The sequence below is a fragment of the Bos grunniens genome, chromosome 7, assembly GCF_055505025.1.
Source record: "Bos grunniens cultivar Pamir isolate PY7600 chromosome 7, Bosgru_T2T1.0, whole genome shotgun sequence".
NCBI classification, from domain to species: Eukaryota; Metazoa; Chordata; class Mammalia; order Artiodactyla; family Bovidae; genus Bos; species Bos grunniens.
Genome location: NC_141171.1, coordinates 42,941,689 through 42,955,430, shown reverse-complemented (window position 1 = coordinate 42,955,430; position 13,742 = coordinate 42,941,689). Strand labels below are relative to the sequence as shown.

The 13,742-nt window shown below is 55.0% G+C and overlaps 1 protein-coding gene across 6 annotated transcripts; it reads left to right on the top strand.

Annotated features, from left to right (window-relative positions):
- The first annotated feature begins 1,708 nt into the window (after positions 1-1,708).
- On the top strand, positions 1,709-11,760 carry PLPP2 (phospholipid phosphatase 2). 6 transcript variants are annotated; one of them, XM_086411188.1, is made up of 7 exons: positions 1,709-1,803; positions 4,160-4,287; positions 4,933-5,084; positions 5,242-5,516; positions 10,594-10,651; positions 10,867-11,043; positions 11,291-11,760. In XM_086411188.1, exons 1-7 carry the CDS (start codon positions 1,793-1,795, stop codon positions 11,438-11,440), a joined length of 951 nt encoding a protein of 316 aa, XP_086267314.1. In that variant the 5' UTR covers positions 1,709-1,792; the 3' UTR covers positions 11,441-11,760. The 6 variants fall into 6 exon arrangements, with proteins under 6 accessions (XP_086267314.1, XP_086267317.1, XP_086267316.1 ...); XM_086411191.1 differs by lacking the exon at positions 4,160-4,287; XM_086411190.1 differs by lacking the exon at positions 10,867-11,043.
- Positions 11,761-13,742: the final 1,982 nt, after the last annotated feature.

The following is a 13,742-nucleotide window of genomic DNA, read 5'->3' as shown; positions in this document are numbered from 1 at the left end:
AGCCGGAGGAGCCAATGGGCAGAGGCAGAGACTTACTGGGGCAGGAGCGCGTCAGCCGGAGTCCAGGACTTCGAGAGCTCCCCCACCTCCCAACCTGAACCAGGTCCTGGCGACAGCCCCTCCCCCGCCCAGACCGAGGGAAGCCCTGCGGGCGAGTAATCTGATTCCTCGGGACGCCTGGGAGGAAGTCAGGGGTGAGGGAGGGAGCTGTGTTTTGAGGATGTGCCTTCTCCAGCTCCTGGGTATGAGGTTGAAAGCGGGGGTTGCTGGGACGTGCCTCCCACTGTCTGCCACACTGCAGACGGAAAATCCAGGTCTAGTTTCCATGCAGAACCTGCTCATGTCCTGGGGGTGGGCCGAGTTATTCTGAGTGTGTGTAGGGGCTGGGTGGTGGTGGTGCTGGAGTCTGCTGAACTGCTTAAGGAAAGTCGTTCCCGGGTTCCGGGGACTCGGCCCAGAGGCACCATGTCAACCCCACCATCTGTCCAGGGATGGAGGAGCCATAGATGAACTGGGCACTGTCACCCCCACCTCAACACCTTGCCTCTCTGTCGACCCCCGCTCCGTCAGGAAGGGGGCACTGAGTCCACCTCTCAGCTGCTTGACCTTGGAGGATGCTCCTCTCTGGACCTGGCTCCCTTCATCTCTTAAAAAAAAACAGTCCAGAACATCTGTTTTCAGATTGTTGGCGGGGGTGGGGCTAGGGCCAGACTGCTTGGGTTCAAACCCCAGCCCTGCCTATTCTCCCTGTGTGACTTTGAGACAGTGGCAGAACCTCGCGTGTCCTCTTGTGTCCAGGGCTCTCCCGGAGGTGGTGACACTCCTCAACGCCTCTCATATGGTTGCGGCCCAAAGAATCCAGTGCGGGTGTGTCGAACCCCGGCACGTCCCAGCTTAGTCCTTGGGACCTGGAGGGGACGTAGGACACGACCCTAAGTTTACCCTTTGCAGTGTGTGAGCAAGTCCTCTGGGCACGACTTGCTCCCTGTAAACGGGGGTGGTAAGTGTGCCACATGGGAGCAGGGCCTGGCACAAACCGGGTGGGCGTTGAGGAAATGACTTTCAAATGCCGGGGATGTATAAGGGCCACCAGGATTTTAAGCACCAAGAGGAAAGAAAAAAACCCTACAGTTAAGCCACGACGCCCCATCGGTTTGTAGACACTTCCTGGTTCAGAAGTATTCAGACGCGCACACAGGGGCTCGAGTGCTCCAAAGAGGAAACCGAGGCGCGCCGAGGGGCCCGCAGGGACGGTCCTGGGGTACACGAGCTCCGTCCTCCACGCCCCGTCCTGCCGGCCTGTCCGGCTGCCCCTCACACATTCCTTCGTTTGTTCGTTCTTTCTCCCGACCAGACTCAGACGATCCAATGTGTGGGTGCCCGGGGCGTGCGGCCGGACGCGAACGCTGCGGGGTGACCCCGGACTGGCGATCCCCCGGCCTCAGCTTCCCGTTGGGGGCGGGGGGCGTGCTGGGCGCCGGCGACCCTGCCAGCTCCTAGACCCGCAACCCTCCTCCAGTCGCGGGCCGGTACCTACCCGGTTACCCACGCCCCGCCCCACCCCCGCGGGCCGCGGGCGGGGCGGGGGCAGAGTCCGCCCCCTCCCCAGGCGGCCCCGCCCCGTCCGCCCCTCCCGGGCCCTGCCCCCCCTCATTTCCCCCCCCCCCCCCACTCCCCACCCCCTGGCTGGGCCGGGCTCCGAGGCCATGTGACCCTGCGGCCCAGCCGGGACGCGACGGGACGCGGTGGGACGGGCGCCGGGGGTCGCGGGCGCGGCCCGGGCGGGGGCGGCATGGAGCGGAGGTGGGTCTTCGTACTGCTCGACGTGCTGTGCGTGCTGGTCGGTAAGAGCCTCAGGAGCCTGGGGGCGTGGGGGGACCCCTTCCCGGGCGGCCCCGTCCCCGATCCCCCCGAACTTTTGTAGGACCGGGGGCCCCCACCCCTTGGAGACCTCCGGAGGTGGGCGGAGCCTTGGGTCACCTCCTCGCCCCCTCCACCGGCCCCGACGTCTGCTCGCGTCCTCCCGGGCCTTGGTTTCCCCCGCGGGCCTCCGGTCGGAGGGGTCGGTGCCCCTTGCCCCTCCGCAGCAGCAGGAAGTCGCCTCCGGGGCCGCTCGCCACCCCCACCCCCTCCACCGCCCGCCTCGCCTGGCCAGGCCGGGCTGGTGATTCACGCGGGCGGCGGCCGGGTGGGGCCGTCAGGGCGGGGGGCGCGGCCGCGGGGCGCCCCTGTAGGCCCTCCGCCGCGCGCCAGGCTCGGGTCGGCTGGTTTTGGGAGGGCGGAGCCCCGGGGCCGGGGGCGCCCGGGCGGTGGTGGGATTCGAACACTCGCCCTCCGGTCTCGGGCCTGGGAGAGCTGGGAGAGAGTCCGGGAGAGAAACCGGGCCCCCGGCTGTTGTCGAACGGGGGGCCTCGGGGTGGCGCGAATCAAACCTGTCGGGCGGGTTTGCGGGCCAGTTTGGGGGAAGGGGCAGCCCCAGCCCCCTCTGCCCGCCCCCCCCCCCCCCCCCCCCCGGGGCTCGGAAACAAAGGCTGAGTGTTTGCTCCGGGGCTGTGCGGACAATGGCCCCGGAATTCTACCCCTGCGCTGGGAGGGGCCCCTCCAGCCTCAACTGCCCTCCCCCCAGTCTGGTTCCTGCGCCTCCGCTGGGACGGGAGGGGTCTGCCCTGGCTGCAGGCCGAGGCAGTGCCTGCCCCCAAATTCCAGAAGAGACCCCTTTTGGGAAGGGCCAGGTGGCAGCTGGAAGTCCTGGGAGAGGGGGTTGTGTGTGTCTGCCCACCTTGGGCATCCTTTCCTGAGCACGTCTTTAATCATTTTTGTGGCACTTACTGTATACCAGACACTATGACGCCTGTGATAATTAAACCTTTTCCTCCAGTCAGCCTGTGAGGGGGTGCTGCTGTGTCCCCCAGTTTCCACCCAGGGATGTTTGGCTTCCCTCTGGAGGTCACACAGCCAGGGGTGACTGAGTAGAGATTAGGTTGGGTGGGGTTGCCCGTGTGCCAGGGACTGGGGCCCAGGCGGACCCAGCTCCCAGTCTAGAAGCTTCAGTGCAGCAGCAGTTCAGTTTTAGATGGTGACAGGGCCCCGAGGGAAACACGGGGGTCGACACCAGGTCAGGAACCTCTGGCGTGTCTGCCGTGGGGACACCTGATCCGGAGCGGCTCAGGCAGAGGGAGGCAGCGGACTCCTGAATCCCAGGAGAGCCTGGTCCCAGTTCTGACCCTGGAGATTAGGATCTCCAGGGGAAAGGGCTGGGCCTGGGAGACGGGAGTTGGAGGTTGACTCACTGCCCCCCTGCTATGGGAGCCCCTGCTCTGCTCAGGCCCTGCGAGTGGGGTTCGACTTGGTTTCTCAGCCTCTTCTAGCCCCCTTCCCCACCCCTGCAGGGCTCTGCTCCTCAGCCTCTGTCTCCAGCCTGCTCCCTCTGCTCACCCCACCTTGCTCCCCCCAGCACTCGGCTTTCCAGACTCTCCAGCCTTTGTACTGGCCGCCCCTCTGGGGGTGCTCTTCCCCAGATGTCCTCTGAATTTCGAAGCCACCTTCCCCATGTGTCCTGCCCAACACTCCACTGACAGCCACGGTCACCTCCCAGTCTTGCCATGCCTGTTATTTTTATTCCCAGCCCCTCAGCTCCATGAGCCAGACCTCTGTGTTCTTCATCGAGCCTTTCCCAGCACCAGCACCATCATGGGTGGTCCCCAGGGCCCTGAACTTGACCTTTGGAAGGGGGTGTGGCCCTGCCCTCCCCTTGCTCTGGTCACACCCTTTTTCACGTCACCTGCCCTGCCAGGGCCAAAGGGCACCCTGCTTGGGTTTGTCTCTGTGCTCCCACCCTGGGGTGGCGGGGAGCCCTGTGCCCCAGGCCGCCCTTGGCTCCTGGGGCCTCTGGACTCCAGGGCTGCGGCTGTGCCAGGCAGGGTCTGGTCATGACTTGTGACTCCTGAATGTACCTTTGGACTGAGCTCCCTGGCCTGGGCCAGGGCTGTCCGGTCCCTGTGTGGCTGGCTCAGGGACAGCATGTGGATACAGATGTCTCACCAGGTGTTCCTGGTCTGTGGCCAACCCTAGAACAACAAGCAGGGCATTCTCATTTTGTGTGTATGTGTGCTAAGTCACTTAAGTAGTGTCCGATTCTTTGCAACCCTATGGACGGTAGCCTGCCAGGCTCCTCTGTCCATGGGATTCTCCAGGCAGGAATACTGGAGTGGGTTGCCATGCCCTCCTCCAAGGGATCTTCCCAACCCAGGAATCGATCCGAAGTCTCTATATCTCCTGCATTGGCAGGTGAGTTTTTTACCACTAGCACCACCTGGGAAGACACTTATCTCTGCCAGGCCCCACCTGAGAAGGCTCCAGAGATAGTCCTTGATGATGGCAGGCCCTCCAGGTGCTCACTGTGGGGAGCAGTGTCTGGGGAGTCATTCAGGGATCACAGGGTGATTGCAGATTACACAAAGTGAGAACCCTGGAGAAAGGCTGTGAGAGGGGCCCCAGGAGTGGGGCGGTCAATGGGGCAGACGGGAGTCAGTCAGAACTGTTCTGGGCAGCCAGTGCGCTGTGAGCAGAGGCCCGGGTGGCTGCCTGCTGGCTTTGGGTGAAGGGCAGAGTGGAGGAGGCTGGAGGGAAGCAAGGGGTGGGAGAGGGTGGGCGGTGTGCAGAGGGTGGATGCTTGGCCTGGGCAGGACCTGAGTGTTGATCTGATGATGAAGGGGAATCACAAGGGGTTTTAACCAGGGTGGCGACCTCTCATTTACCATGAGGAAAGCTCCTCCTGACTGTCGGGTGGGCAGGGAGGTGAGGAGACCCGGAGGGAGGCCAAGGCCGGGTCCAGGTGCCGGATGAAGGCACAGCTGAGTGTGGGGCTCAGCTGGGGAGCAGCTGTGGGGAGCACCTCATGGCTACAGGCTTCCTCTCCTCCCACGCCCCCAGCCGCTCTGCCCTGCGCCATCCTGACGTTCGTCAACACTCCGTACAAGCGAGGTTTCTACTGTGGAGATGACTCCATCCGATACCCCTACCGTCCAGACACCATCACCCATGGGCTCATGGCCGGGGTCATCATCACAGCCACTGTCATCCTTGTAAGGCAGGAGGGTGTGCGGGGTGGCAGCTGGGGCGTTGGCAGGTCCAGTCCTGCTTGGGGTGGCGTTTGTGCGGAAGAGAGCCCTCTTGGGTCCCCAGTTCCCCAGTGACCTCAGAGAGGCTGGGAACCCTGAAGACCCCGGCTGCTGCCTGCAGGTGTCGGCCGGGGAAGCCTACCTGGTGTACACGGACCGCCTCTACTCCCGCTCTGATTTCAACAACTACCTGGCCGCCCTCTACAAGGTGGTGGGGACGTTCCTGTTTGGGGCAGCAGTGAGCCAGTCCCTGACAGACCTGGCCAAGTACATGACCGGCCGCCTGCGGCCCAACTTCCTGGCTGTGTGTGACCCTGACTGGAGCCGCGTCAACTGCTCGGCGTATGTGCAGGTGGAGGTGTGCAGGGGGAGCTCTGCTAACGTCACGGAGTCCAGGTGGGCAGTGCTTGGACCACAGATGCCCCGCCCGGGGAGGAGGGTGGGGGTTGCAGAAGGGCCCTCAGGAGCTGTGTATTGCAGGGTGAGCTGCCAGGTTGAGAAGGTGGAGAGAATGGGCAGGAGCAAGGCCTGGAGGTGCCTGTACTTGCATCATACCAGCAAGGAGCTTAGCTGGGGCTGGGGTATCTGGCCCTGGGGCAGAGCAGGAGGTGTCAGGAGGGGTGACCCACCTCCCTGAAATGTCAGGTCCCCACCCTCACGTTCTGCTCTGTCCTCTCACCATCTCTACTGGTGAACTTTTCATTTGATTGATGTCCTATTTTCCTTCTTTAAAAAATTTAATAAAATTCCCCAAACATAAAATCCACCAATTTAACCATCTTAATATGCACAATTTGTTGGTTTCTAGTGCATTCCCAGGTGCGCATCCGTCTCCCTCTAATATTCTAGAATATTTTCATCACACACACACAAAGCCCACACCCATGAGCTGTCACCCCCACCCCAGCCCCTGACAACCAGGAACCCACTCTGTGTCTTTGGCTCGGCTTGTTTTGAACATTTCCTATCTGTGGAATCACGCCCTCTGTCCTTTCAGATCTGGATTCTGCAGTGTTTCCAAGTTAAGGTGCTTGCATCTTTGTTGTTATATCTCTGAATGGATTGATCCTTTTCTCACAGTGAATGTCCTTTGTTTTGTTATTTGTTTTCTATATATTGTATCTTTTAAAAAAGAATTTCTCCATTCCTGCTTTTTTCCCCATTACTGCTTTTTCTGTTCATAGGTGCTTACTGTGCAAAACATTTGCAGCCATGTGTCTCCACCCCCTTATGAGGTTATTGTCACAGATTTTATCTTTATACATCATGTTCTCATCAACATAGATTCATAATAAATGTTTTATATGGTTTTAAAAAAATGAAGCTATATTTGCCATGTTAAGTCACCTCAGTTTTGTCTGAGTCTTTGCGACCCAATGGGCTGGTAGCCCACCAGGCTCCTCTGTCCATGGGATTTCCCAGGCAAGAATACTGGAGTGTGTTCCCATGTCCTTCTCCAAGGGATCTTCCCGACCAAGGGATTGAACCCAGTCTCCTGCATTGCAGGCAGATTCTTATACCCACTGAGCCACCAAGGAAACCCTGTCCTCCAGGGGATCTACCCAACTCAGGGATCGAACCCGCGTCTCTTATGTCTCCTGCATTGGCAGGTGGGTTCTTTACCACTAGTGCCACCTGGGAAGCCCATAGTTGCCACATTGTATTACTTTCAGATGGATAGCGTAATAATGTGATATCTACTGTGGAATCATCCAGTTAGTCTAGTTTTTTTTCTTTAGCTGATTTTTTCTTTTCTAAATCATGTAGGGAAATATAGGATTATACACCAGAATACATTCACACTGCTGTTTATGTTTTGTAATTACTTTTACTGGTGTCTTTTGTGTCTTTTTTGTAGATTTGAGTTACTGACTAGTATCCTTCATTCCTCCATGGAAGACTCCTTTTAGCATTTCTCATAGAGCTTGTAGGCATATCAGCTATGGATTTTATTGGTTCTTGTTTGTTTGGAAATGTCTAAACTTCTTTTTATTTTTACAGGATAATTTTGCCACATGTAGAATTCATGATTCACAGGGTTTTCTCTTTCAGTACTTGAAATCCTTCTGGCCTCCATGGTTTCTGATGGGAAATTAGCTGTTCATCTTATTGAGGATTTCTTGTACACAACGAATGCCTTCCCTTGCAGCTCTTGAGATCTTTACCATCTTTTGGTAGCTTGACTGTGCTGTGCTGTCTTAGAGTTTATCCTGTTTGGAGTTCATTGAGCCTTTGGGGTGTGTGGAGGGATGTTTGTCATCAAACGTGGGAAGTTATTAGGCATTTCCTCTTGAAATATTCTTTCTGCCCCTTTCTCTGTTCTCCTTTTGGGACTTCTGTTGTACATATGTTGGTACATTGGATGGTGTTCCACAAGACTGAAGTTCATTGAACTGTCTCCATTCCTTTCATTTTTTGTTCCTTAGACCAAAAGTCTTAATTGACCTGTCTCCGTGTTCACATGCTCTTCTGTCTGCACAGTCTGCTTTTGAGCCCCTCTGGTGATTTCATCTTCCACATACTATAGTTTTGAACTCCAGAACTTCTATTTGATTCCTTCTTAAAACTTCTGTTTCTTTTTGGTACTCTTCTATTAGGTCAGACATCATTCTCACTTTAGCTCTCTGAACATATTTTAAATGGCAGATTAAAAGTCTTTATCTACCAAACTTAAAAAAAAAAGCCTTTATCTAGTAAGTCTGATATCTGAGTCTCTTAGCGACTGCTTCTAGTAAAAGACTTTTTTCCCCCTGGGCATTTCGCACATTTCTTTGTGCATCTATTATAAATATTTATTGTTATTGAAAACTTGGCGCTTTTTTTTGGTTTGCTTTACATAAATATATTTAAGCTGTTTATTTATTTACTTATTTTGCTGCACCAGGTCTATCTTAGTTGTAGCATGTGGGATCTAGATACCTGACCAAGGATGGAACTGGGCTGCCTGCACTGGGAGTCGGGAGGCTTAGCCACTGGATCACCAGGGAAGTCCCTGGGCAGTTTTCTTTAAATTAATTAATTAATTTTAATTGGAGGATAATTATAATATTGTGATGGTTTTTGCCATACATCAACATGAATTGGCTACAGGTATACATGTGTCCCCTTTCCCTGAGCATTTTTAATGTTATAATGCAGCATACATGCATATAATGTAGCATACATCTGGAAACCAGATTCTTCTGTTGTTTTTGTTGTTTGTTGTCATTGGTTGTTTGCTAGGTAAGTGTTCTGAACTAATTTTGTAAAGTCTTTGTTCTTTGTCATGAGTGGCCGTGAAGTTGTGCTGTTAGCTGAGTGATAAGCTAGTGAGTAGACAGATATGTCCTTAAATACCTGGATCCACGTAAGACAAGTTTTCATTTTACAGATGGGCTTTGTGCGCTGTGTGGGGTACGTGAATGTTGAGGTATGTGTGTGTTGGGGTACATGTGCCATGTGAGGTACATCTGCCATGTTGGGGTCTGTGTACTGGGGTGTGTGTATGTTGGAGTAGGTGTGCTGTGGGGGGTACTTGTGCCATGTTGTTTTATGTATGCTGAGTTGTGGTAGTGTGTGTTGGAGTAAGTGTGCTGTGTGAGGTATGTGTGTGTTGGGGTGAGTTGCTGTGTTGGGGTACATTGCTGTGTTGGGGTATGTATGCCGTGTGGGGTACGTGTGTGTTGGGGTTTGTGTGCTGTGTTGGGGTACGTGTGCCCTATGGATATGTGTGTTTTGAGGTATGTGTGCTGTGTGGGTACATGTATATGTTAGGGTACATGTGCCATGTGGGCTGTGTCAATTGACACGTCTGCGAGTTGGCCAGAGCGGAGAGAGGAGCACCTTGGCAGGTCTTTGCTGATGGGCCCAGCCTGGCCCCTGGATTCCCAGCCTCATTCTGCAGAGCAGCTCACCCTGGCCTTTCCTCTCGGCGTCTTGGCTAGCCTTCCTGTCCTGCATTTACTGCCCCAGGCAGTGGTGACTGTTGCATTTGCTGTCAGTGTTTATGGCCAGTGCTCCAGGGAGGCACTGGTCAGGACCGTACAGTCTCAGGCATTGGGAGGTAGGTCTGCTCCTTTCTCTGGTTCACATGCCACCGCCAGTCTGGCTCTGTCAGTTTTCCAGTCTCTTTCATGGGGTGGGGTCTCTCAATCTGCCATTTTCTTTCTTGTCCATTGATGTCCTTTGTTGCTGTTCAGTTGCTCAATTGTGTCTGACTCCTCATGACCCCATGGACTGCACCATACCAGGCTTCCCTGTCCTTCACCATCTCCTGGAGCTTGCTCAAACTCATGTCCACTGAGTCGGCGATGTCATCCGGCAGTCTCATTTTCTGTCGTCCCCTTCTCCTCCTGCCTTCAATCTTTCCCAGAATCAGGGTCTTTTCTAGTGAGTTGGCTCTTTGCATCAGGTGGCCAAAGAACTGCAGCTTCAGCTTCAACATCAGTCCTTCCAGTGAATATTCAGGGTTGATTTCCTTTAGGATTGACTGGTTTGATCTCCTTGCAGTCCACAGGACTCTCAAGAGTCTTCTCTAGCACCACAGTTCAAAAGCATCAATTTTTCGGTGCCCAGCCTTCTTAATGGTCCAACTCACATCCATACTTGACTACTGGAAAAACCATAGCTTTTACTGTGCAGACATTTGTTGGCACAGTGATGTCTCTGCTTTTTAATATGTGTAGGTGTTTTAATATGTGTAGGTTTGTCATAGCTTTTCTTCCAAGGAGCAAGTGTCTTTTAATTTCATGGCTGCAGTCACCGTCCTCAGTGATTTTAGAGCCCAAGAAAATAAAGTCTGTCACTGTTTCCATTTTTCCTCCATCTATTTGTCATGAAGTGATGGGACCAGATGCCATGATCTTTGTATTTTGAGTGTTGAGTTTTAAGCGAGCCTCTTCACTCTCCTCTTTCACCTTCATCAAGAGGCTCTTTAGTTCCTCTTCACTTTCTGCCATGAGGGTGGTGTCATCTGCTTATCTGAGGTTATTGATATTTCTCCTGGCAGTCTTGATTCCAGCTTGAGCTTCTTCCAGCCTGTCATTTCGCATGTTGTACTCTGCATATAAGTTAAATAAGCAAGGAGACAATATGCAGCCTTGACTTACTCCTTTGATGTCCTTTGTTAAAACTTGAAATTCTATAAAAAGAAAATGCAAACCTTATATCAGTGAGCACAGGTGGAAAATAATCTTGAGAAGAAACACAGTGAAAGTGGAACTGCTGTCTGGACCCAGTTGTGGGTCCTGGGTTCTGCCTTCAGGGCCTGAAGCAGCTTCGTGGTGATGCCTTAAAGCCCATGAGACTTGACCACATGATCAGAAAATTGGAAAGGGAAGGACTGAGGGCATCCAGCACTCTCCGTGTTTTTACATAAAGTCCTGGACCCTGGGGGGCGAGGCGGGGGCCAGGTGTCTGGAGGCTGAGGACAGAGTAAATCCTCTGGCTGCCCTCTCCACACCACTCCATGACCCCACCACCCTCTGTCTCTCAGGTTGTCCTTCTACTCCGGACACTCCTCCTTTGGCATGTACTGCATGGTATTCTTGGCGGTGAGTCTGCTGTATGTGACTGGTGTGTTGTGGCCGTGGCCAGCCCTTCCCTGGGCCTTGGGAGAGCCAGGGCGGAGGTGGAAGTTCTGGCATGTTGATAAAAACTGGGGGCCCCGTGTCTGGGGATTCTAGGCTTGTGGCCCCAGGGTTGCCGTCCATGTGGCGGGCAAGGTGGGCCTGGTGGGTGCCCGACTGACTCTGCTCTCGGACCGCAGCTCTACGTGCAGGCCCGGCTCTGCTGGAAGTGGGCACGGCTGCTGCGGCCCACCGTTCAGTTCTTCCTGGTAGCCTTCGCCCTGTACGTGGGCTACACCCGCGTTTCTGACCACAAACACCACTGGAGTGACGTTCTCGTCGGCCTCCTGCAGGGGGCGCTGGTGGCCAGCCTCACTGTGAGCTCCCAGGCCCTGAACCCCTGCCCTGACCAGAGACCCCACTCTGGGACCCCTGCCCTCTCTGGGCTGCCTCTCCAAGACCCTTGCCCTGTGCTCCCATCTTCCCTTAAGACCCCAACTCTGCTCTCTCATTGATCCCCCCAGAGGCCCTTCAACTCCTGGGCTCCCCTGCCCCACTGTGCCCAGCCTGCCTGGCCTGTCTTGTTCCCACCCAAGCAGCTCCTGCCTCCCTCTTCTCTGCCAGGTCCGGTACATCTCCGACTTCTTCAAAGCTCGGCCCCCGCAGCACTGCCCAGAAGAAGAGGACCTGGAACGGAAGCCCAGCCTGTCGCTGACGCTGGCCCTGGGCGAGACTGACTGCAACCACTACGGGTACCCTGTGTCTTCCTCCTGAGGCCGGAGCTGCATCCAGCTGGGGCTCTGGTGGGGGCAGCGTGTCCATGGTCCCGGCAGGCCCCTCACTTAGCATGGTGGTGAGAGCCCTGCACAGGCCCCAGGCTGGATCCTGGCAGGGGCTCCACTAACTCCACCTTCTGTGCACTGGACCAGGGGTCTGAGGATGCCTGGGGCAGCCCTAGCATTTGGAGGGGAACGCTTCCTCGGAGCCCCCATCTTTTGTTGGCTTAGGGAAGGGACTGAGAGATCCTGACGGATGCTGTTTTTGTAAAATGTAATGTATACGTGGATTTTTAGTAAAATAGGGCATTTGCTTGATGAATGTTATCAGTACCTGTTTCTTGTGGCCGTTCTGAGGACTCTGTTCCTACAGCAGGGGTAGGGGGGGTGCTTGCTGGTCGGGGGCTCAGCTGAGCCCAGGTGTGGGCATAGCTGGGTGGGTCAGCCATGCCTGGGTTGCTACTCTGGTCTTATGGGAGGGAGGTAAGTGGAAGGAAAGCTGACTGCCAGACTGGTCCAGTCTTCTACAGGCCAATGCTAAGGTTGGGGTCACCCTGCAGAGGGAGGGAGCCCTGAACAAAAGGTACCTGCTCTTGTTTGGCCCCCAAGGCCTGAGAGGCTAGGAGAGTCCTGAGTCCTGGTTGGGCGGAGAAGTGTCTCCACAGTAAGGATGTGTCTGCTGGGGGACCCGGAGCAGGCCAGAGATTTGGATGTGGGTAGGAGAATTGATGTTTTTGAACTGTGGTGTTGGAGAAAACTTTTGAGAGTCCCTTGGACTGCAAGGAGATCCAACCAGTCCATTCTAAAGGAGATCAGTCTTGGGTGTTCTTTGGAAGGACTGATGGTAAAGCTGAAACTCCAATACTTTGGCCACCTCATGCGAAGAGTTGACTCTTTGGAAAAGACTCTGATGCTGGGAGGGATTGGGGGCAAGAGGAGAAGGGAATGACAGAGAATGAGATGGCTGGGTGGCATCACCAAGTCAATGGACATGAGTTTGAGTGAACTCCGGGAGTTGGTGATGGACAGGGAGGCCTGGTGTGCTGCAATTCATGAAGTCACAAAGAGTCAGACATGGCTGAGTGACTGAACTGAACTGAGGAGCATGGCCAGCACCCCAGAGATGACTGTGTGCAGGGCTATGCCCAGGTCCAGTGAGGGGGCAGTACCCCATTCTGCCAGGGTTGTTATGTGGAAGATGACATGTGCTGTTTGGGCCTGGAGCAGGCTCCTTGTCCCGTTTCTGCTCAGGGATATATGCACCCCCTTCCCACCCAGGCCTCAGAGTCACTCCCCTTTAATGACCGGGACCCCTGCTCCCCAATTGTCCCATCTCAGCAGTGCCCACCTGCAGCTGAGCCCCTGAAGTTCCCAGTCCCCCAACTCCCTCAGTCAAGCTGACTCTGCCCCTCCTGCTACATGGACCCTGTGTACATAGCCCCTGCGCCCTCTGCCTTGGAATGGGAACCCCTCCCTCACCGTCCACATCAGTGAATGTCAGGGAAGCAGCACAGATATGGCCACAAACACACCTCAAAAAGGGAAAATGGGTTTGAAAGCTCTGTGGGGGAGACTTCATAATTGGGAAAAATTTAGAGAATGGGCAGTAGAGGGAAGTGTGGGCCCGAGTGGGAGTCGGGAAGTGAAGCAGACAGCGAGGGCTGGACTCCCGGCGCCAGGAAGGTGTCCTAGGTGACACTGGAGCTTCTGGGCCTGGCCGCCGATGGGCCAGTGTCCCTGAAACTTTCTGAGCACACAGAGCTCATCTGTGCAGTCACAGTGTAAGTAGGAAGTTTAATCTTCATCAAAGGTCTGAGCAAAATGGGTGGTTTCTTTTTAAGTGTCTGTTTCCATTTTATCTGCACCTAGAACCCATCTTATTCTGAAGCCCTTGCAGGACTGAGCAGGATAATTTAATGCTTGGAGGCAGACATGGAGCCTAGCAGCCCTCCCTGGAGATGAAGAACTCCATTGCCCCGATGACCTTGAGGAGCAGAAGCGCAGGAGGAGGGAGATGAGAGTATGGTTCTTGGCCTTGACTCTGGGAGGGTCTCGGGCTCAACAAAGACCCTAAGGAACCACAACGTGAGAGCAGAGGAGAGTCCATCCCCAAAGGGTCTTCAGGCAGCTCACAGCCCTTGGGAGGTGGTGCATGCACTGGCTGCATCTTATTGAGAAGAGCAGAGATGCTCTGTCTCAGGTTCACTGTTTCTTACAAATCCAGGCATCCGTATATGATCACACTGAAACACTGGGACATATTGCTACACCCAGACGGAGCTGTGGGAAGCTTTTATGTG

Coding starts and splice junctions, on each gene's coding strand:
- PLPP2 (XM_086411188.1), top strand. Junction 5,085..5,241: donor TCACAGCCACTGTCATCCTT/GTAAGGCAGGAG, acceptor TGCTGCCTGCAG/GTGTCGGCCGGGGAAGCCTA. Junction 11,044..11,290: donor CGCTGGTGGCCAGCCTCACT/GTGAGCTCCCAG, acceptor CTTCTCTGCCAG/GTCCGGTACATCTCCGACTT.